Source organism: Suncus etruscus, chromosome 19 (assembly GCF_024139225.1).
Source record: "Suncus etruscus isolate mSunEtr1 chromosome 19, mSunEtr1.pri.cur, whole genome shotgun sequence".
Classification (NCBI taxonomy): Eukaryota; Metazoa; Chordata; class Mammalia; order Eulipotyphla; family Soricidae; genus Suncus; species Suncus etruscus.
The window spans coordinates 13161601-13184434 of record NC_064866.1 but is presented as its reverse complement, the minus strand read 5'-3'; the positions used below and the strand labels follow the sequence as shown (position 1 = coordinate 13184434).

General features: G+C 40.0%; 1 protein-coding gene and 1 pseudogene across 1 annotated transcript in view; one reads left to right on the top strand and one right to left on the bottom strand.

Annotated features, from left to right (window-relative positions):
* Window positions 1–22834, bottom strand: part of ABCD3 (ATP binding cassette subfamily D member 3) — a 544096-nt gene that overhangs the window by 40490 nt on the left and 480772 nt on the right. The window contains exons 2-4 of the mRNA XM_049765701.1: window positions 13111–13299; window positions 3571–3604; window positions 718–816 (exon numbers count right to left, since the gene is read on the bottom strand). Of these exons, the coding sequence (XP_049621658.1) occupies window positions 718–816; window positions 3571–3604; window positions 13111–13223 (246 nt within the window). The 5' untranslated portion in view covers window positions 13224–13299. The remainder of the gene's footprint in view (window positions 1–717; window positions 817–3570; window positions 3605–13110; window positions 13300–22834) is intronic.
* LOC125997617 (ubiquitin carboxyl-terminal hydrolase 8-like) overlaps window positions 16548–22834 on the top strand; it is a 43378-nt pseudogene continuing 37091 nt past the window's right edge.

Sequence of the window (22834 nt, the reverse complement as noted above, 5' to 3'; positions counted from 1 at the left end):
GTGGCTGTTTACGAAATACATTATTATTTTATTTTAAATACTTAACGAATTATAAAGATGACACATTATTATTTTATTTTAAATACTAAACGAATTATAAAGATGACAAAGGGCAAATGCTAATATAATTTTTAGCTATAACTCTCCCTAAAATTACTTTAAGAATACAGAAATTCTGGTATCTTATTTTATCAAAAATGACACAAACAGGGCAGGAAAGATAGCACAGCAGTAGGGCATTTTCCTTGCATGCAGCCGACCCGCATGGATATGGGTTCGAATCCCTGCATTCCAGAGGGTCCCCCAAGCCTGCCAGGACCGATTTCTGAGTTCAGAGCCAGGAGTGAGACCTGAGCGATGCCGGATGTGGCCCCCCAAAAAGACACAAACATATTCAGTATCAATGTGATTAGGCAATATCTCAATGTAATTAAAATCTTCCTAAATCTAAGCTTGTCTACTAACAATATTTAACTATTATAAATCAACATCACTAAAGTAGCTTAAATGTTCTCAACTACTCCACGGAAGATATTGAAATGAAATTTCTAAACAAAGGAAAATTATCTTAAAAGTGATAACAACAAGGAAAAGATTCAAAGGCACAAATGTGTAGCAGTCATGGCTTATAATCTAATTAAAGCTTTCTAATTTTATGGTTCTAATTTCCTGTAATCTTAAAAGCTAACCATAACATTATCATTTCACAAGACTTACCTCCTTACAAAATGTTCTTGGGACCATGATTTTCAGGATCCGTGCCAGCCTTGACAAAAAAACCTTGTCCACCATAGCACGCTCTTTCTTACCTTCTTTCTACATGAAAGGGAGAAAGAAGGCTTTTAATACGGCTATAAAATCTCCAATAATAATGATTTTTTTAAATAAACATATCTAAGTTGATCTTTCCTAAAGTGGCACTAGAATAATTCAGACTGCACCTTGCATGAACCATGGCTACAATTAGGGAGCACTTTCTGTCTGTTTGCCTTAAGAAGTTAGATTTCCAAGAGGACACTAAATTATTTTGGTTTTTGGCTTTGTTCTTTTTTTTTTTTTTAAAGGAAAAGGGGGCATTCGGCCAATTAGATTTAAACATCTGGTCTAAGACAATTTAAGCATCAATATGTACACTGCATTTAGAGAAAAGCACTACTCTCCCCATTCAAATCTGTTTTCAAGTAAATAGAGTATTTTAAAAAACTCAGTAAGGGGGGCCGGAGAGATAGCATGGAGGTAAGGCGCTTGCCTCTCATGCAGAAGGTCATCGGTTCGAATCCCGGCGTCCCATATGGTCCCCCGTGCTTGCTAGGAGCAACTTCTGAGCATGGAGCCAGGAGTAACCCCTGAGCAACTGCCGGGTGAGACCCAAAAACCAAAAAAAAAAAAAAAAAAAAAAAAACTCAGTAAGGAAATGAGAACTTCTGAAGTCACAACCAGTATTAGAGTAAATACATTAACACTCAAATGAATGAGTTTCATATGCTTGAAGAGCAGTATCAACAAAAATTAATTTGGCTAGAGCTTTGATCATAGGATTAAAACAGATGTCAAAGTGATAGCTAAGAAATACTCAAAGTAATAGTGAAGCACTTAACAGAAGCACTTAACTACTGTAGTATTCCTCCTACTATCACTCCTTTTATTTATTGCCACTATTTCTATTTCTTAAGTTATCTAAAAGGTAATTTGATTGTATTACATTTCATTCTTTTAATAAAATCACTATGACTTTCATGAGTAAAAGACCAGATTTTGCTACAGTTGGAAAAAGTCAAATTAAAATCATAATAACAAAATAAAAAAGGGGGAAGAAAATGACAAATTAAGAAGTCACCAAATTCTTTCCTTGTTCTCTAACTACTCAATGCTCCCAGCAATTTTGAGGATGAATAAGGCAACAACTGAATTTACATATAAAACGTTCTAGCATACTAATGAGAACTGCATTCAAAATTACAATGAGAGCAGACATCAGATTAAACAGATTAAGTTGAGATTTACAGATAAATATTTACTTAAAAGAAACCCAAGTGAATTGCCGTAAGACCTAGAATTTAATTGCAAAGTATATCTCAGAGAAGTAAAAACATATTTCCTCAGTAGTCACAGCAGCATTGTTTTTGACAGTCAAAAAAAAAAAGAAAACTTGGAGGGGTCACAGATTGTACAGGGATTAGCATACATGCCTAGCCCAACCCAGGGTCTGACAGGCCCTTGACTACCATGGAAGTGGTTTGGTATCCCAGCACCGAAAAACCACGCAGGGTTTTCAGTCCTGTGCTGAATCATGGGCCCAGTTGACAGAGAACAATGGGGCCCAAAGGCCTCCTAAACACTGGGAGTCCCCAAAGGAAATAAAAAAATTAAGCTAAATGTTTCACTTGATGAATAGACCAATACACTATAGTAGCCAAACAATGAAATATACTATTTGGCAACAAAATGAAATGAAATCCAAATAGATGCAACAAAAATGGATAAATCTTGAAAACATCTTGCTCAGTGACTTTCAGTTATGAAGGCCACCAGATATTACAAGAACATATTTATATGAAATGTTCGGGACAAGGAGATTAATAGACAGAAAGTAAATTTGATTCAAAGGAATTTCAGGCTGAATTTTAGCAATATGGTATATTCAGCAGAAATACAATTGCTGGAACAAGAGAGATAGCTCAAAGTTTTGTAGTGCATACCTTGCATATTTGAAGCTGAGTTGGATCCTTAGCACCAAATGCCCCCCGAACCAAATACTGCTAGGTAATGGTAAGGGGTCCCTATGCCATCTGAGTACTATTTGAAAGCACCCTTTCTCCCCCCAAAAGAGTACAATAGTACTAATCAGACAACATCTGAACCAGTATGTTCTGCTTTGTTTTTTGGGACCATACCTGGCGATTCTCAGGGCTTACTCCTGAGTCCAGGGATCACTCTTAGGGGACCAAATCAAACTGGGGTTAACATCATGCATAATCCCCATACTATCTCTCTTGTCACAAACTATGTTCTATTCTAAGCCTACTTTCTAGAGAAACTAAGTTCTGAGAAAATTAACATGGAATTTTAAAAATCTTAGAAACCAGACTTTCAGGTGAGAAACATCTGAAAGTATAAGGGCTCGCTTAGTATAGGGGGCAAGGACCAAGAAGATACAACTAGATTCAAACATGACAGTTTGTAAATGAAAATAGAGTATTACTTACTAAATTACTTACTAAAAGGACAATGAGAAGAGGAAGACTTAAGTTCATTACAAGCTAAACAGATTAGAATAAACACTAAAAATTATTAAAGTTTTATTTCAAAAAAAATCTGTAATATGCAGTAGATTCAAAATGATTAAGTTCATGTCTAATGCTAAAATTCTTTTAAAAATTCTTTTCAGAATTTGGACCAACTGGCCAAACACAGAGTACTAGGGAATGAATCCAGGGCTCAGGCAAAGCATGTACTCCAGCCCTTGGAGCTATCTTTCTGGTCCCTAAAGTAACATTAACTTTCAATTAAAATTATACGATAAAGTAAGTGCATGAAATCTCCCAGGAAATAGATAATTCAATTTTTTACCTCATTCTGTTGTAGCTGTTTTCCACTTTTCTTACTGTTGAGAAAAATTAGAGAGGTTTAATTTAAAAACTGCTACCATCATAAAAATTATTTCAAGATATTAACAGAACATACCAAGTTCTCCAAGTGAATTTATTTTGTATATCAGAGATACAATGTATTAGACATATAATAGCCCTGTTTCTTTTTTGTTTGGTTAGGTTTGGTTTGGTTTGGTTTGGTTTGGTTTGGTTTGGTTTGGTTTGAGGCCATGCTCGGAGGTGCTCAGGGATTAAGCCTAGCTCAGTACTCAGAAAATGTCCCTGGCAGGCTCCAGGGATCAGATGGGGTGCTGGGAACCGAACTCAGGTCAGCTGTGTGCAAGGCAAACACCCTACTGGCTCTGCTATCACTTCAGCCCCAGCCCTCTACTGTTTTTTAATAAGTAAAACTGACTGATAGAGTTCAATAAATATTACTGTTAAACCAGTTACTATGTTGGGTTTTGCTTTATTTTGGGGCCACACCCAGAGGTGCTCAGGGGTTACTCCTGGCTCTCCACTCAGAAATCGCTCCTGGCAGGCTCAGGGGACCATATGGGATGGTGGGCTAGAACCTGGGTCTGTTCTGGGTTGGCTGCATGCAAGGCAAACACCCTACAGCTGTGCTATCACTCCGGACCCTCTGTTGGTTATTTTTACAGGCACTTATTTTATAAAATACTTCCCTTAGGAATATTTATAAAATACTTCCATTCTTGAAACAAGTGTGGCCATGTAAAGTGTTTTAGCTAAGTCATCAGTAAACAGACAAAAGCACAAGTCGGAAAAGTGTTGGTACATATGGTACTTACATGTTAGTTTAACTATTAATATTAGCTACTCCCGGGGCCGGGCGGTGGCGCTGGAGGTAAGGAGCCTGCCTTGCCTGCGCTAGCCTAGGACGGACCGCGGTTCGATCCCCCGGCGTCCCATATGGTCCCCCAAGAAGCCAGGAGCAACTTCTGAGTGCATAGCCAGGAGTAACCCCTGAGCATCACAGGGTGTGGCCCAAAAACCAAAAAAAAAAAAAAAAAAAAAAAAAAATATTAGCTACTCCCTTAATACATTGCCATATCTTATGAAATGATCACACTTCAAATTTCTTGTTTAACATATATTTCCTCCCAGTCAATCAGTCCCATTGGTCAAGAGTTATTGCAGGTTGGATTTTCCAAAATAGAGCTAAGACAGTGTTTAGGGGTGTGAGTTGTGTATTAGGGTCAACAACTATAAAGAAAGATGGAGAAAGCAGAAGACTTACAGAAATCAAATAGTGATGCTGGCCCAACAAAATTTTAGCCAGATAAACCAGAAAGCTTGGTGATGGGCTGCAATAGCCAAGACCATAAACCTAGGCATCAATCCCTCAGTAAAAGCAGGAGGCCCTGAGATAAAGTTTGATCTAGTAGTGTGTATGCTAGGCATGACAAGACAGGCAGGATCTGGAAGTTAATTCATAGTACAAATAATTTACTGGAGAATACAGAGTATTAATTTTTGATGTGCAGATCAAACAACTAGAGACTATAATAAAAGTAATGTAAAATAAAAATAATACCTGTACTCAGGGATTTTTATTTAATCAAAGACATGTTGAAGGGAGAAAAGGGTATACACTATGTAAGCTAAATATGAGTGAAGGGTATTGACTGGCATAAAAATGAATGGAACCTCAGACTTCTTTCACAAAATCTTAGGTTCTATGAACCACAATACAGCCTATTTCACTGTATCAGTAGGACTACATGTAAAATTATTAAATCAGTCTTGCATCTCCTCTTTAAGAAGTGGAAAAATAGAGTATCATATTTGGGAAACAGAAATAGGGAAAACACAGAAGCCTGAAACCAAGCAACATAGAAGCAATTTAAATACAACTCTGAAAAATGGCATACATCGAAAGAGTCTTTGGTTTGTTTCTGGTTTGGGGGCCACACTGAACCATGCTTAGGGGTAATAATCACTCCTGGTGGTGTTTGGGGGAACCATATAGAATGCCGGGAATCAAACCAGGTTGTCCACATGCAAGGCAAGTACCTTACCCACAGTATTATCTCTCTGGCCCCCTCAAAAAAATTCTTTAGAGAGATCTTCATTGAAATATATGTTTAGGAAAATTCAGCATAGTGGATACATGTAGCAGATGCTATTTTTAAGTGAATGTATTGATGGAAGTCTCACTGGGAAGTCATCTGCTTTAAAGAATGAAGAAGGGCAGAATAGACACCTAGAGAATCAACAATCTAAAGATGAGAATGCAACCATCTTGGCACAAAATACCTGGTCAATTGATGCTAATGTGCCTGAAACTAAGTGTAATTAAAAACTAAACAGTCTGGGGGCCAGAGAGATAGCATGGAGGTAAGGCGTTTGCCTTGCATACAGGATGGTGGTTCAAATCCCAGCATCCCATTTGGTTCCCCGAGCCTGCCAGGAGCGATTTCTGAGCGTAGAGCCCAGGAGTAACTGCTGGGTGTGACCCAAAAACCAAAAAAAAAAAAAACAAAAAAAACCAAAACTAAGCAGTCTATCCAGTGCCTACCATCCTCTACCCCTCAAGCAGGCCACGGAGAATGTCCCTTTTGAACCAGATCTCCATCTCTTAGTTTCCATACGCAGCTACTTTTCTCATCAAATCATTTAAGGTTTATTTTTTTTTTACCTATGTCTGTTTTAAGCATCCCCTTTTTACTCCAAGGATCCAACTGCAGCCAATATCTGTAACATCCATTCAAAATATATTCTTAGCATCTCACAAAGCTCTAGCCTTCTCCTGATTCAAGCTTGCTTGCAGATGCAAAATATTCTGTGAGCTTGAGAAAATGAGAAAAGAAAAGCCAACCTCTTTCTAGAATTTAATCTGAAGATGCTCAGGAAGGAAAGCTGAAGTTGACTTTCGTAAGAAAATAAGCGATGTTAGTGGGATAAGAATTCAAGGAGTAGAAACTGCAAATACTAAAGGTGTACAGAAAAGGTTCAACACAGATGACATAGTCATGGTTAGGGAAAAATTATAGTCAACAAATTTCCAAGATTGGGAATGTCTAAGAAACCTACAAATATAAAAATGCTTTGTGGTCAGGGTGATAGCTCAAAGGGCTAGGCAGGCAGGAGTCCTGAGTTCCATCACTGACACTGCATAATCTCACAAGCATCAAACCAGGATTAGTCCAGAGCACTGGTGAGTATGGCCCCCAAACAAATAAAAACACCAAAAGAATGACTCCATTTAAACTGTTCACTCTACTGAAATATAAATTTTCAATAAAATAAATGCCTGCTTTGTGACTGATATTTCAGAGCAGAATCCTCCAACCTCTGAGAGCTGCAAATCAGCACCTGTCCTACATAATGGTCCAAGGATCCAGAGTTAGAGCAGTCGTTTTCAACCTTTCTACACCAGCGGGTCAGCACTGAAGTTGAAAAATGCTGTTTTAGAGCAGAGGTTACCAAACTTACTTGGCCCCTTTGCAGAAATAGTCACTCAATGCCTCCCAAACCACTCAAATAAAATCAATAAATCAAATAAAAATCGTAAAGATGATTCTAGTTGTCCAGAGGTTACTACAACCCTTGGACCAAATCTCAGCATAGAATTCCCACAACCCCAGGGCTATACTGTATACTGTGAGAAAAGACTTAAAGAAATCAAGACAGATACCAGCAAAATAGACTCAACAGACAAAATGGAAAGGGGTTCTAAAATAAGGCAAAATAAAAGCGGAAAGGTAAGGGCTAGAGACAGCTCATAGGACTGGACTTCATATCTCGAATTTAAGTCGACTCCAGAATCCCCAATGTCACATGCCCTCCTCCCTCCAGCACCTCTGGGTTTGGCCCTAGTGGCCTGCAGCACTGCAGACTTGGGCAACAACATCATTTGCTCACACAGCCTGCCAATTAACCCTGCCAAATAATGCTGAGAGAAGCGCTTCGGCTATTGCCAAGCCTCAACCCAATAAAGAAAATAGAGTGTGACTAGAAGACTATCTTCCTGAAACCCCTCAAAATATCTGAAGAAATAAATTGTGTTGTTGTTTTTTTTTTTTACCAACCACCAAAGATTAGTTCTAAAAAGGGTAAAGTTCACCAAAAGCTAATGAATTTTGTTATACTCGGCTGACTGCTAGGTTAATATACAGCCAAACTATAAAACAAAAAAGTACAGAAATTCACATTGCAGATGGTTAAGAGGCAGAAAAAGGTCATTAAGATCATGTTGTTTAATAATACTTCATAGAAGGGGTAATCCTGTCCTAACCCTGAAAGGATAATGAGTCGATGAGAAAAATACAAAAATAGTGAGAGATTCTAGGTTCAGATAACACTCCTTTCAAAGCCAGGAATGAGTGAGTCCTGCTTAAAGAAAAGCACAGAAACTGGCCTATTTGGAACAGAAAATGTTCGTTGGCAGGCAAAGGCATGTAAGATTAGCCAGGTAAAGTGAGACCAGATTGAGAAGGGCTCTGACAACCACAATGAGAAATCTAAACTCTGACAAAATTCACAAGCAAGGAAAGGAACTACACTGTTGTGTGTTGGGGGAGGGGGTCTTGTCTTTTTTAAAATCCTATTACCTTTCCATGCCTCCCACAATTCGCTCACTTGGTTTTCCAGCTCAGTCATACCTCAACTCTCCTACATAATGTATCTGTCCTATAAACACTTACAGAGTGTCTATCCTGTGATGTGTACAAACTATGTATTAAAAATGACTCACTCTATGCCCTCAAGAAACTCAGAATCTGATGCACAAAGCTGCCAAGAAATTTAATTACTGGTAAGTAGTCATTTCTAAAGTAGAGGAATATTTCGGAGTATCATGGAGAGTAGAGGACTGCAAGATCAATTTAAAGATCAAGGAAAGAAGGGAAAAAGGAGAAAGTGCTCAGTGAACTGAATCTTAAGAGGAAAGCAAATGTGAAAAGTTGGAAAGAGCAGAGTATAGTAACAATCAGTATTACAATCAGATTGTAAAAAGATTGCAAGTCATACATGACCACATGAATTAAAGTAGACAAGAACCAGGTCATAAATGCCATGAACATCGTTTCATGCTAAAAATGTATATAATAGCTAAATGCAATTTCTTCCTTCCTTCCTTCCTTAAAGTGCTTCTCTAACAAGTACAAGGTTCATTCTCAGTGCTTCCAGACTTCCACTGGCCATTCTGCCTGATAACTCTTCTATTAAGAACCCCAGAAAGGAGGTGGGGTAGAAGGCAATGGTGTTGGAAGGAGAGAGTTCCAATGGCACTAGAGGGATTGAATGGTCACCATAAAATTTTTTCTAGCATAAAGACAACAAGCATCTAATGTTTAAAAAAAGGGTTACTCAAATTTTCTATGTATCTTCAGTTATCTCATCTTACTTCTATCAAGGTCTTGTTTTTCCCTAATTCCTCCTAAACACATCTCTCCATTCCCAAAACTTCAAAGGGAAACTCTGGAGGCAGAACAGTGGATAGGATGCTTGCAGACATACTAAGCTGGGTTCAATCCCCAGCAACCTATGTGGCTCCCAGCCCTGCCAGGAGTGTTCCTGAGCACAGAACCTGGATAAGCCCAAAGCAATGTTGCCAGGTGTGCTTCAAAACAAAAAATAGCAAAAAGAAAAGGCAGGCAGGAGAGATAGCAGAGCAGTAGGGCATTTGCCTTGTAAGCAGTTGACCCAGGATGGATGGTGGTTCGAATCCCGGCATCCCATATGGTCCCTGGTGCCTGCCAGGAGCGATTTCTGAGCACAGAGCCAGGAGTAACCCCTGGGTGTCTCCATGTGTGGCCAAAACCCAAAACCAACTAAACAAACAAACAAAAAAACCCAAAGGCAAACTTTTGTTTTCAGTATATTCTACAATCACTATTTTTAATTAATTTGTATGAAAATTTGCACGTATGCAATTGATTTGTATGTAATTAATTTCATTCCTAACAAAAATGTAAGATCCCTGAGAAAATAATGCATTTTGTTTGTTTTGTTCTGTTTTATTTTAGGGTGGGGGAAGGAGGTTAAAAAGTACTAAAATTTGTATACTAAAATTTAAATGTAAATTGCCAAATCTCATTGGGAGGAAGATCAAGTAGATACACACAAAATGAGTATGACAGAAAGCTGATGGTATTCCTAGAAATAAGTGTATAGAGAATACATTATACCATATGTTCAGTATGTTTTCTTATTATATTCAAAACTACATGCAACACTGTACAGGTGAAATCTACTTATATATGTGAAATTTTCACGCTAACATGTCAAAATGCATTAATATTAAAGTACTCATTCTCCTAATAATTGGAAATTTGCATTACTTTAACTTTTTTTTAAACTTTATTGATTGATTGATTGATTGGTTTTTGGGCCACTCCCAGCAGCGCTCAGGGGTCACTCCTGGCTTTGAACTTGCACTTAGAAGACATAGCCCCAGGCAGACTGGGGAACACTGCCAGGAATCCAACCAGGCCCCTCCAGGGTCAGGCGGCAGGCAAGGCAAAAGCCCTACTGCTGCAGTGTCTCCAACCCTACTTTAACTTTTAAAGTGACCTAATCAGTTTAGTTACTATGGGATTCTAAACTATCTTCTAACAAAAACCTACCATTAGTAGCATAAACCCATAAGCAAAAGATAGTAAAATTAACCCTAAAGATATTGAAAAAAAAAGAACTAAAACATAAAGTTAAAATTTTCTAATTTTCAAATGGTGATGCCAAAGATAGTGACTAAAAGATGTTGGAAAACGTAAGACAACATCATTCTTAATGGTTTTAAATAGTTCAATCATTTTATATCAGTATTTTATAAATGTTTAAGCTGTATGCATACATGACTTTTATGTGTATATAATAATACAGCAAAAGTTATTTCTGAAACATTCTTCTTACCAGTTACTAGGATTTTCATATTAAATCTCAGTTTATTACTGTCATGCACTTTATTTTTTATTGGCCTCTCTGCATGGTTGCTGTTTGTTTTTTTTTTATTTGCCTAAAGTAAAATAATTGTTTAATCATGAAAAGTAAACTGGAACTAACAGACTGTCGTCAAATTCTCTGCTCCATACTAAAACACCCGTTCTACACACTGAACGCTTCTCAGTAATTCGTTATTTTATGGCATTTAGCTCTTTCTCTTGACGTATTTGCAGACAATAACTTCCATTTGTAATTAGAAATCCAGGAAGCATACAATCCAACCGAAATATTCATTTCTAGTTTCAGAATTAACTATTTTAAAAGCAAATTATATCAAAGTGATTTGCTAATGCTCTGTGGAAAAGGTGTAAATTCCCTATAACTTTGTAAAGCAGATTTTGAAAGGAAAAGACTAGCTTTAAACTTAAGCAACAGGGGGAAAATTACAGAAGATGTGTAATAACTCCATTTTTTAAAAAGCCCTTTGTATGGTTTAGTCTTAAATATACAAAAAAATCATAATTTATTTGTGGACCAAATAGGAAGGTGCTCAGGAGTCACTCCTAGTGATGCCCCTATAGAAGAACATGGATTACTGGCGTGCAAGGTAATCGCTTTTATCACCTGTAATCCCCAAATAAGATACTCTAGGCAAATAATAAAAACAGCAACCATGCAGAGAAGCCAATTAAAAATAAAGTGCATGACAGCAATAAACTGATATTTAATATGAAATACTTGAGAATACTTGAGAAATAACTCTTGGGGTAAAGAATCATATGCAAAAGGCAATTGACTCAAACCCCAAAAATTTCAGTTTGTAATTTCATGACAGCCTTTAATCTCATACTATACTCCCAATAATTTAATAACCTTCAACTTTGAAAATTCTCCTGAAAGGAGTTAGCAAGCCACAAAGTGCAATCTGCAAAAAAAAAAAAAAAAAAAAAACCCTAAAAAACAAAACCTTGAACCTACTTCCCCCCTTAAGGCACACTTTTCCACCTTGGACCTGCAGGAGGCCCTGAATGGGAGACAACTTGCACCCCCAAATAAAACACTGGGACAACTGACCCATTCCAAGGGGGAAGCCATTTGGGAAAGCAGTTTTTGCTCAGTGGCCCCAACTGGGCCAAGCAAGCAACTACCCGACTCTATCTACCCTTGGGCGGTTCTTTCCCCCCACGTAACTTGCGAACCGTGCCCAGCAGCCAGCCAGCCAGCCGAGCCAGCTTGCATGCCAACCTTGGCAGGTCCCACCTCCCTGTGTTGAAAACTGCACGGGCAAGTTCACAAAGCAAAACACGCTCGGCCGGTGCATGAGATGGCAAAATGCAAACACCCACAAAGTCGATGCTCTCAGGGGGAGAGAGAGGAGAGAGGGAGAAAGAGAAGAGGAGAAAGAGGAGAGAGGGGAGAGAGGCAAAGAGATAGGTGGTATGAGTGAGGGCAGGACACACACACACACACACACACACACACACACACACAGAGACAGAGAGAGAGAGAGAGAGAGAGTGAGAGGGGGGAGGGAGAGAGAGGGAGGGAGGGGAAGAGAGAGAGATGTGGGTGGGTGCAAGTGAGGACAGGGCACTGAAGAAGAGAGGGAGAGACAGAGACAAGAGAGAGGAGGACAGAGAAGAGGGGAGAGAGGGAGAGAGAGATAGGTGGTGTGAGTGAGGACAGGACACTGAGGGAGAGAAAGAGAGGAGAGAGAAGAGAGAGAGAAGTGGTTGGGTGCAATGAGGGCAGGACACTGAAGGGGATAGAGGGAGAGAGACAAAGACAGGGAGACAGAGACAGAGAGATGTGGGTGTGTGCAAGTGGGGGGGAGAGGGAGAGAGAGACAGAGACACAGAAGTGGGTGGGTACAAGTGAGGGCAGGACACTGTAGAGGAGAGAGGGAGAGAAACAGACAGGGAGACAGAGAGAGACAGAGAGATGTGGGTGGGTACGAGTGAGGGCAGGACACTGGGGGGTAGAGGGAGAGAGAGGGAAAGAAAGGCAGACAGAGACAGAGAGAGACACAGAGAAGTGGGTGGGTGTGAGTGAAGGCAGGGCAGGACACTGAATGGGGGAGAGGGAGAGAGACAGAGATGTGGGTGGGTGCCAGTAGAGCAGGACACTGAGTGGGGGGAGAGGGAGAGAGAAACAGAGAGACAGAGACAGAGATAGAGATGTGGGTGGGTGTGTGCAAGTGAGGGCAGGACACTGAAGGAGAGAGAAAGAGAAAGAGAGAGAGAGAGAAGGGAGAAAGGAGAAAGCAGAGACAAGGTTAGGGGAGCAGGTGACAAGGAGAAGTAGGGCAGGGGTGCAGGGAGAAGAGAGAGCCAGAGAGAGAAGAGAGAGTGGATGGCTGCAAGCCAGCGAGCTAGAGAGGCCAGGACACTGATTTGTCCCAGGGTCCCAACACACACACACACAGACCCACTAATCCTCTCTGCACTCTGCTTTCTGCATTCTGCACTGGCAGGCCCGGCGACCTTTGCCGGCGACCTTTGACCCCTGACCTTTGACCACGCGGGGGGAAAAACACCAGCGCCCTCCCTCGGGCCCTGAGACGCCGGCGCGGCGGAATGACGGGCCAGGGGCCCTTCTGCTTCTTTCTTACCCCTGCAGGCCGAGGGCTCGGCGCCGCCGCTTGTGGAGCAGGCAGAGCAGCAAGAAGGCGGCCCCCGCCAGCGAGGAGTTCCGCGCCGTCAGGTACTTGCTGAAGGCCGCCATGGGGCCGGAGGGAGCCTGGATGGAGGCGGATGCAGCGGCGACTTCAACCCTGAGTGTATGTGTGTATGTGTGTGTGGGGGGAGTGCGCGCGCGGGGCACCCTGGGAGGAGAGGCGAGGCACGCGCTGGGAGGGGCGTGGCCGGGATCTGGCCACGCCCACCTTCTGCACACGCACGCGCGCGCGCGCGCTCCGTCTTCCCAGTTCACTGTGAACTTTGTCGCGCGAGCCCTTGCCACGGAGACCGGAAGCGCCCCCGGGATGCTTTCTGCGCAAGCGCGGACCCTCACTGGTGGAGGGTGGGATGGGAGGGGGACTTCCGGTCGCTCCTGCTATCTGGCTTCCATCTTAGCTCTGGCTTTGGTTCCACCTTGTAGGCCACACACCCAGGCTTTTCTAGAACTGGAAAAGCGGGCCTAGCCTGTGCCAGCCACTTGGGTGGGTGGGACCTGCTTTAATGGGCCTTTACCACCCTCTTAAAGGAGCCCAGGAAGAAAGGTGGAAAAAATATATCCCATCACTCTTCATTGCACCCAAGACCTTGCATGCTAAAAGCTGTATGCTGCAAGCCGCATGCTGCAAGCTGCTAGCTTTGGGGGCCTAAGCCTTTCCCCATTGTGCAATCCCTACTTCTGACTTTGTTTACTTTCCTTTTGCAATCTTTTGACCCACCTCCACCTCCCACCCCTGGTATCCTTGCTCCCCCATTTAAACAGTTTTTCACCTGTGCCCTCCCTTGGCATAGCTTGGGGTACCTCCTTGAGAAATACTGCCTCTTAGAAGGGAGGTAGGGTGGGTTGAGAATGCAAAGACATGTAGAGAGTTGCAGGGAAAAATGGTTATAATGTGAAGTGTAAAAAAGAAAAGCTTTCTGCAAATCGGTGTATTTATAAACCTTGTAATCCTGAGATTGTGAAAGCAGCACTGGTAAATCGAGAACATTTTACTTTTTAATGAGATCTCAATAGAACACGATAGGAAAAAAATCTTAGTGTGTTCACACGTTGATTTGAGAAATAGTTGTTGCAGTATTTAAAGTCTGTGGGTCCCATGTAAGGAAATAAGATATACTTCGTTATAGGTTTGATCAAGCAAAAGTTTGAGATGCACTGTTTATTTTTAACAAAGGAACATTCAGAAATAACAAACGTGCATTTATTAACACTGACCTTACTCCCAGCAGAAGAAAAGCTTCTCGGATTACAGTATTCTTCTCCTGCCTGACCCTGTGGTGCAGAAATCATTGTCACGAACTTTTGGATGGCACGTATATGTATATATGGTAATTAAGTGAATTTCTACCTTTAGTTCAAGAGTCTGGAGTGATTGTATGAAATCCAAAGTGTATAAAGCCTTGCAATAGGCACTTTTAAATAGCCATTGTTAAAGTCCTCTCATTAAAGTAACTTAAGGAACAATAACTGTCTAGGTGTTTTCTTAATGTAAATTCGTAGTTGCCTCATACATAGTTTAAGAATCACGAATTCTTATGATGCTCAAAAGTTTTGGCCCAGGATCTGGAAAGAGGATTCAGAAATTCCTGCAGTTGATAAAGTAGAGATTCTACTAGATTCCCCATTTACCTTATAGACATTTTAATTCGCTCATTTAGCAATGGAGTAATTAGGCTTCTGGCACAAAGAATACAAAACTAAACACCATAATCCCTATTATCCAGAGAAGAAAGGCAAGAAAAAATAATGCTTTAGAGGCATGAACAGGGCACTCTGACAACCAATAAGACAAAGCTTGGTTATATCTAGAGCTTTCTGTTAAATCTTGACACAAAAGAAGATTCTTTAAATAACCAGAGAAATGTCACTGGGAAGTTCAGGGAGGCCAGTTATTAATTCCCTAGAAAGTACCATGGCCCATATCCTATAATCATGCCAGGTAAACAATGGCTTCACGACTCACTTTGGAAGTGGGTAAACTCATGGGTATACTGATCTTCAGGCTGAAAACTTAGATGTCCTTGGGGCAGGTGGTAGAAAACCAAGTCCCCACCTCACTGAAACTCAGCAGCTGAACCCATACCCTGCAGTCACTGACCTACAACTGGCCCAACTTCACTGCGTCACAATAACTCTGCAAGGACAATCCAGGAACACCAATTTTGGGGGTTAAAAAATCTCTGGGTCTTCTCTGAGTGGGGGTGGGCAGCCTCCCCCAACCCACAGCAACCACATGCAAATCCCATAGCTGCCATCAGGTAAGCAGTGGCTCAACTTCAAGCAGCTTCACTCCTTATCTCAGAAAAGATACAAGCCAAGCTGATGAAACTCATTTGCCCGTTTCTCCAAATCCAGGAGTTCCTGCAGTGCAAGGTTACATGTGCAAGTGCAACATCTACAAATTCTGCAATACCAACAGATGAGAAAATAGCATCAAAGCCAACTAAGGTCAAAAACAAAAATTATAACACAGAAGGCTCAACTAGCAACAAACAGCTTACGAAATCCTTGGGTATTGACTTCAATGACCCACTGTGAGATATATAGCATTTTATAAAATTTCTTTTATTAAAGTATTTTTTGCTAATTCCATGAACCATTTTGTTGTAACAAGTAATATAAAGTCAATTATTTTGTGCCTGCTAACGGGGCAGGCTTGGAGGGTTGGTGGGAAACCTGGTACAATGATTGAGGGAAGGTCACACTGGTGGCTTATTGGTATTGAAACATTGAATGTCTAACAACTTTAAACCACAGTGTTAAATAAAGTTAAAAAAAAAAGAAAAAATTTATATAAAAATACTAGGAATCTGGGAAGAAAGTATGATGCAAGGCAAATCCAATATATTTTTAAAAAATAGATTTTTTTTCCAATGAAAGATAGAATAGTCTAAATTCCCCTTGTTCAAGAAGCACAAGATAGAGGGAAGGAAGAGAGGGAGGGAGGGAGGGAAGGAGGGAAGGAGGGACAAAATAATATGAACAAATGTTTGCAATTGCTGATAAGCCCATCATATAAAGACCACTAAGGACAAGCTTTTAAAACAACCAAGTTAAGCTTTTTAATTTGCTACTGCAAATGACCCCATGTGGCAAAGGAATTATGAGTTTGCCTCATAGAGAGGTGAGGAGAATTAAGAGGAAGACTAGAGTATAAATAAGATTTAAATGAATCAACACGTAAAAGGTTAAAGCAAATAAGAACTCTATGTGAAGGGGCTGACAACCAGGCCTGGATTGAGAAACAGGTTATGTAGGTTCTCTAGGTTCTGTATCCATAGAAACAAATTAGAGATAGATGCTGTGGAGATAGAACAGCATTAGCAAAGATGCCTTCCATTCTTCTGATAGGATTTCAGTCTCTGACACTAGATGACCTACAGAGTATGGCCAAATATTGCCCTAGAAGTTTCCAAGCGTGGGCAGGGTAACTGGTAGTCCCAAACACCACAATATCCAAGCACTATTCAACCATATCCTCCGGTCCTAGCCCTATACTGCCAGTCCAGTTGATTGAACATTGTAGGGAATAGCCATGGGGCCTCCAGAGCAGTCACTGAAAAGATTGGGATAGAATTTTGTGTTCAAATCTCTGTTCCAAACCACTGTATTGTAAATGGAGGCTGATTTTCTCGGACAAAGTAAACTGGATGATAATAAAAGGATGTTACGCTGATATGAATTTTAAACATCACCATTTGGGGCATCTTTTAAGAGAACAAGTTTTGTCACACTCTAATAATATTAGCCAATATAACTTTTCATGTCAATACTTGTAAAATAATTTAGAAAAACATAATTTCTTGGGAGATCTCTAGGAGCTTCAGTTTCTATGAAGTTGAGCTATTAAGTACAAGGAGAAGAGGAATATGTGAAGTTAAGGATTTTAGAAGCTTCCTAAAGCCATTTGTATTAACTAGAGTCCAATGATTGGGTCTTGAATGATAGATCCTTGCTTTTGAATATTCAGGCCCTTGTGTTGTCTCCCTCAGAGTAGAGCTAGTTTGCATGTTAGAAGCCTATGAGAACCTATACTCTGGGGAGGAAGAGATTAAAACTCTAATATATTTTTTGTGGGGGACACACCTGTTGACGCTCAGGGGTTACTCCTGGCTATGTGCTCAGAAATGCCTCCTGGATTGGGGGACCATATGGGATGCCAGGGGATTGAACTGTGGACTGTCCTAGGTTAATGCCTACAAGGCAGATGCCCTACCACTTGTGCCACTACTCTGGTTCCAAAACTTGATTGGTTTTGATATTCAACTATATTAGAAACCTTTTGCTAGATTGAAATAATCTTGTGTCATTAGCTCCAGAGCCCAAAATAAAAGCTTTTCTGGAAGAGTGGGAGTCCGGGGTTGGTCAACCAGTTCAACCACGGAGCCTCATAGCCAGAAAAAGAACTGATTCCAAGCTATGAGGGACAACTCAGTTCACCAAAAGAGTATGGGAAAGTTGGCGCATGACCTCTGAGACAAGATCAGAAAAGGCGTTACAGTTTCCACCTCAGCCTCTTGGATTGCTTGCTCTTGGATAAGCCATATGTCACCAAAAATATCTGAGTAGTCCAGGAGAAGAATTGAGGACTCTTTGGAAAAGCTGACACCAATTTGCACATCTTGGCACCAGATCTTCTAACTCCATTCAGGGTTTGGATGACTGCAGTCTCCTGAGCAATCCCAAACCAGCCAGTCAGTTCAGTCAAATACTCTCATGACTCACACACAAACTGTGGGAGATAAAAGCTTATCATTGAGTAAGCCTCACATTTTAGGATAATTTGATATACAGTGTCTAAGGTTAGGACCAAGCCTTCAAAAGTGAGGAGGGTGGAGAGAGAGAGAGAGAGAGAGAGAGAGAGAGAGAGAGAGAGAGACTGATTCTGAGATGGTATTTATTTGTCAGAGTACAGATGTGGCTTACTCTAGTCAGGAAAGATAGTGCAATGAAACTGAATAAATCCTTCACTCATACCTCATTAAGCTAAAACTTCAGATCCTTAGCATCTTGCACAAAGGAAGTTATACTATAAGCTCTGCTCCCCTCTCTAAATTCCTATTCTGGAACCTCTCCACTCCAAAAGATGTATTCAACTCCCACCCCAGGAGGTAAATGTACAATACTGTTTTTCTCTGTAATCATCAATTCCTGGAACTGTAGAGATAGTACAGTGTGTTGGACATTTGCTTTGAAAGTGGCCAACCTGGGTTCAATCTCCGATATCCCATATGGTTTCCCCAAGCCCACCATGAGTAATCCCTGAGCACACTCAAGTGTAGCCCAAAAGCCAACAAGACAAAATAAAACAAAGACAAAACTATTCCTCTGACCTGATTTAACAATCTCTTCTTGCCCTTAATCATATTCCCAATTTAGTTCATCTGACGAAAGTTTCAAGCTATCTTTCAGACTTAAAATTTTCCTTAAAATTCCCCTTTCCAGTTTGATTAACCACCACCTAATTAGTACCTCCCAGCAGTGATATGGTTCCTAAAATTTGCTTTAAAAGGTATAACATTTGCTTTCGTTTGCTTTCCCAGACACCTTTCTATACATTTAAAGAATTAAATATAAAACTACTATGAAGGTAGCACAAATTGTCATTCTGTTGTTGGATTTTGTTATCAGCTAAAGAAACATTTAACTTTGTGTTCAGGAAATTCTAAAATTATGAATTTACAATAAATTGTCCCATAACTACAACCCAAATACTTCTACCTACATTAGGAACAGTTTATGGTCTAAGGCAAAGAGGAAGGAGAGCCAGGGCTAGCCACCAGGTCACATCTCTCTCCCTGCATTCGAGAGTAAAATTAATTAATTGTGGAAAATAACAAAATTCTAGTCCATTTGAAAAAGGGAAGGCAAAGTGAAAGCAAAACATAAATGTGTTATCCCTAAGAAGATGACATTTTGTAAAAGTATATCAAAATAATTGATCATAAATAAGGAGGAAATCAAAGCTAACCTGTTTGTGATTTTGTCCAATATATTTAGATTCTTATGACCTTGTTTTCTCATATAAGGAGTGAACATATAGATCAAGTTGACATCTTCATTTCTTCTGAATTCTAAAATTCATTAGGTTAGGTGAAGCTTGAATATCTTAAAAATATGATCTAATCTTAAATATCTTACAAAAGCTTGTTATTCTGTTCCCTTCATTCTGTGTCTGTCCAGTGTTCACCAGAACCCTAAAACATGATTTTCAATCAAAAATCACCTTAGGGTCAGAGATATGACTCAGTGATAGAGCTGAGTGTGATATATGTGAGAGCTTGGGATAAAATCAGAATTCATCTCATTGATAATCATCCTTCAGGGTAAATAATACACCTCTCTGTTCATTTAGGATGATCGTACAGAGGTTAGGTGGCCTGTGAATAAAAGGATACTGTGATCTATCTGCTCCTGTGAGGTAACTTTCTAATATTAAGCAGATTAACTTCACCCCAATGCCTTTATACTTTTAGAAATGTGATCAACTCTACTCTAAAATCAAAACTAAAACATTGCTACTACGTCTGAATTATTAAAGATACTTGTTTACTCAAATGACTCCTTGATAAGACACAGTAAGAGACACTGTGTTTTTAATTAAAAATTGATACTTCCCTTTGAGAGTTACAGATTAGATAACCAAAGTGTAAGTAATGCTAAATTCATATAAAGATACTATAAAAACATGCATGACCCCCACAAGAATATCACAATCAATAGGGAGCCTATATTTTCTCTATATGTTTAATACCTCAATAATAATACATCTGAGTCTGTTAACTCCCAAATGTAAGGTAGTCTCTTACATCACTTCATTTCTCTTCAATTACTTTTTGTTTGTTTGTTTGTTTTTGTTTTTCGGGCCACACCCGTTAGATGCTCAGGGGTTACTCCTGGCTACGCGCTCAGAAATTGCCCCTGGCTTGGGGGGACCATATGGAACGCCGGGGGATCGAACCGTGGTCCTTTCCTTGGCTAGCGCTTGCAAGGCAGACACCTTACCTCTAGCGCCACCTGGCCGGCCCCTCTTCAATTACTTTTTGTAAATTTTTTTAATTTTTATTTTGATCATATTGGCTTACATATCTTTCACAGTAGTATTTTAGGTACATTTTAACATTGAATCAGGGGAATACCCATCACCAAATTTGTCCTCCCCCCATCCCCATACCCTTCCTGCAACCCATATCCCCCACCATCACCCCCCGGGCTGCTAGAGTAGGTGGTCCCCTCTTTGTCTAGCTTTTCTTAGTGATCATATATCTGTTTGGTCCTGGTACCCTCCCTTGTTTCCCCCTCTATTTGAGAAGCGGAGCTAGATAATTCGAGTTATGTGGTTTTGTTTGAAGGAAAGAAAAGCAATAGAATGGGGTAAATAAATAAATAAGCTGAAAATGGGCAAAGTCCTTCTAGAGGTTTTCAACCTCAGTTTCAGAGAGGACATGAAAAAGGTAATTTAAACACCACAACAATACAGAAAGAAATATCAAATTAAATATTCAGTGAGCACTGCAGCAATAAAGACAAGCATCACACAATAGTCTCGGTCCTGAAATCAAACCATGCTGGAGTGCAAAAAGGAAGAGAAAGATAAAATAAAATAAAATTGGAGACATCAACTTTAATATCTACACCAAAATAAAGTAAAAAAAATCAATCAATAAATATATATGTGGATAAAATGATTATTTTGTGCTTTTTTTTCTTTTTCCCCCCTGCATAGGCACAGTAACTATTGGGGATATTATAGAGGGAATTCCCTTGGCCTAGGAGATACAGGGTTTCTCCACCCTGAAGTATACTGTCATGGGATTAACTATAGACTCCTTGCATGCTCATATACACTCCCTTGGTGCTTTTGTGGTGTATGGAAGACTTCTGCTTCGTCATGTATGGTAAAATCAGACCTATGTATCTAAAGATCTTGTCTCTGTACAGCTCAAGGAATTAAATTTATTTTTATATATTTTCACTATTATATATATACATATACATATATTGCTTTTTCTTTTTAACTTTACCTGTTTTGGTCTGCTTAGTATGAAAACCTACAAGAAAAAGTCTTGCCTGGGATAAAAGCTCATATCAATACCAGGTCACAGAGATTGTGTAGCTTGACATTCTTATCCCCAAATGCACCAGCAATACAACATGGCACCATTCCTTTCTGCAAAGGTATACTAAAAATGGGGGAAATTTTATGTACAGAAACAAGTTCTTATCTAATAGGGATAAGAACCCATACATTCTTTTAATACAGGGCCGCCTCCCACTCTGAACATGTGTCATGTGGACCCAACTTAGACTCCATGAGATCAGACAGCGACCATTTAATTCGGAGCCCTAGAGCCCAAACATAGAATGGACACAGTTCCGTGCAACAGTACCAGGAACAAAACTACCACAGGAAATTCCTAATAATATGGGGCTGGAGAGATAGCCGGGAAGTAAGGTGATTGCCTTGCATGCAGAAGGATGATGGTTTGAGTCCTGGCATCCCATATGGTCCCCCGAGCCTGCCAGGAGAGATTTCTGAGTGTAGAGCCAGGAGTGGCCCCTGAGCACTGCCGTGTGTGACCCAAAAGAAACCAAAAACCAAAAAAAAAAAAAAGAAAAAGGAAATTCCTAATACTGCTCTAGCACTAACTTGTAACTTGCGCCAGTTTTGATATGACATCCTGCCGTGTGTGACCCAAAAGAAACCAAAAACCAAAAAAAAAAAAAGAAAAAGGAAATTCCTAATACTGCTCTAGCACTAACTTGTAACTTGCGCCAGTTTTGATATGACATCCTGACAACGAGGAAACGGCAACAACTTGATCTAAGAGCTGGTTGTCCTATCTCATGAAATCAGAAGACACATCATCCTTTTATCTATGTAAAAACTAAGATCACTAACTACAGAAGACTGACTTTGACAACCATGACTGGGCAGAACTTATCCTGGAACCAAAAAGAAAGACCCTAGCCTAGGCTTCAGCCTAGTATTTGTACAATAACCAAGATCTCTAATTCCAGAGGTCCGACTTTGACAACTGCGACAAGAGCAGATCTTCCAGAAACATAATGAAAGACTACCCTAGGCTTCATCCTAGGATCTGTGCAAAAACCAAGACCACCAGTTACAGAAGATAGAGTACAACAGTGATGGAACAACTGCTAGAACCATAAAGAAAGACGCTATCCTAGGCTTCATCCTATGACTTTCACAAATAACCAAGATCTCAAAGTAGAGGCCTGCTCATCCACAACTGAGCAGAAAGTTTCCTGGCACCATAAAAATTCCTTGGGGTGTGAAAATGAGCATGTATGGAGCCTGTAGTTATTCCCACGAAAGTATGTTTCAAGGGCGGAGAAATCCTGTATCTTTTAGGCCATGGAAACTCCCTTTCTAATTTTCCCAATATTTACTGTGCCTATGCAAAAACAAAAACAAAAAAATCCTTGCCACACCAGCCCTCCTTTCTTTTTTATTTTCTTTTCTTTCGTTCTCATGGTTATTGTTTGGTTATTGTATTTTTTGCTGTGGTGCTTTTTATAGTTGCTGGTTTTGATCTTTTGTTTGATTTTTGTTTCTTTTTTTATTGTTTTTATCTTGTTTTTGTTGTTTTTGTTTTCTTTCTGTTATTTTTTTTCCTTTTTTTCCCTTTCTTCTT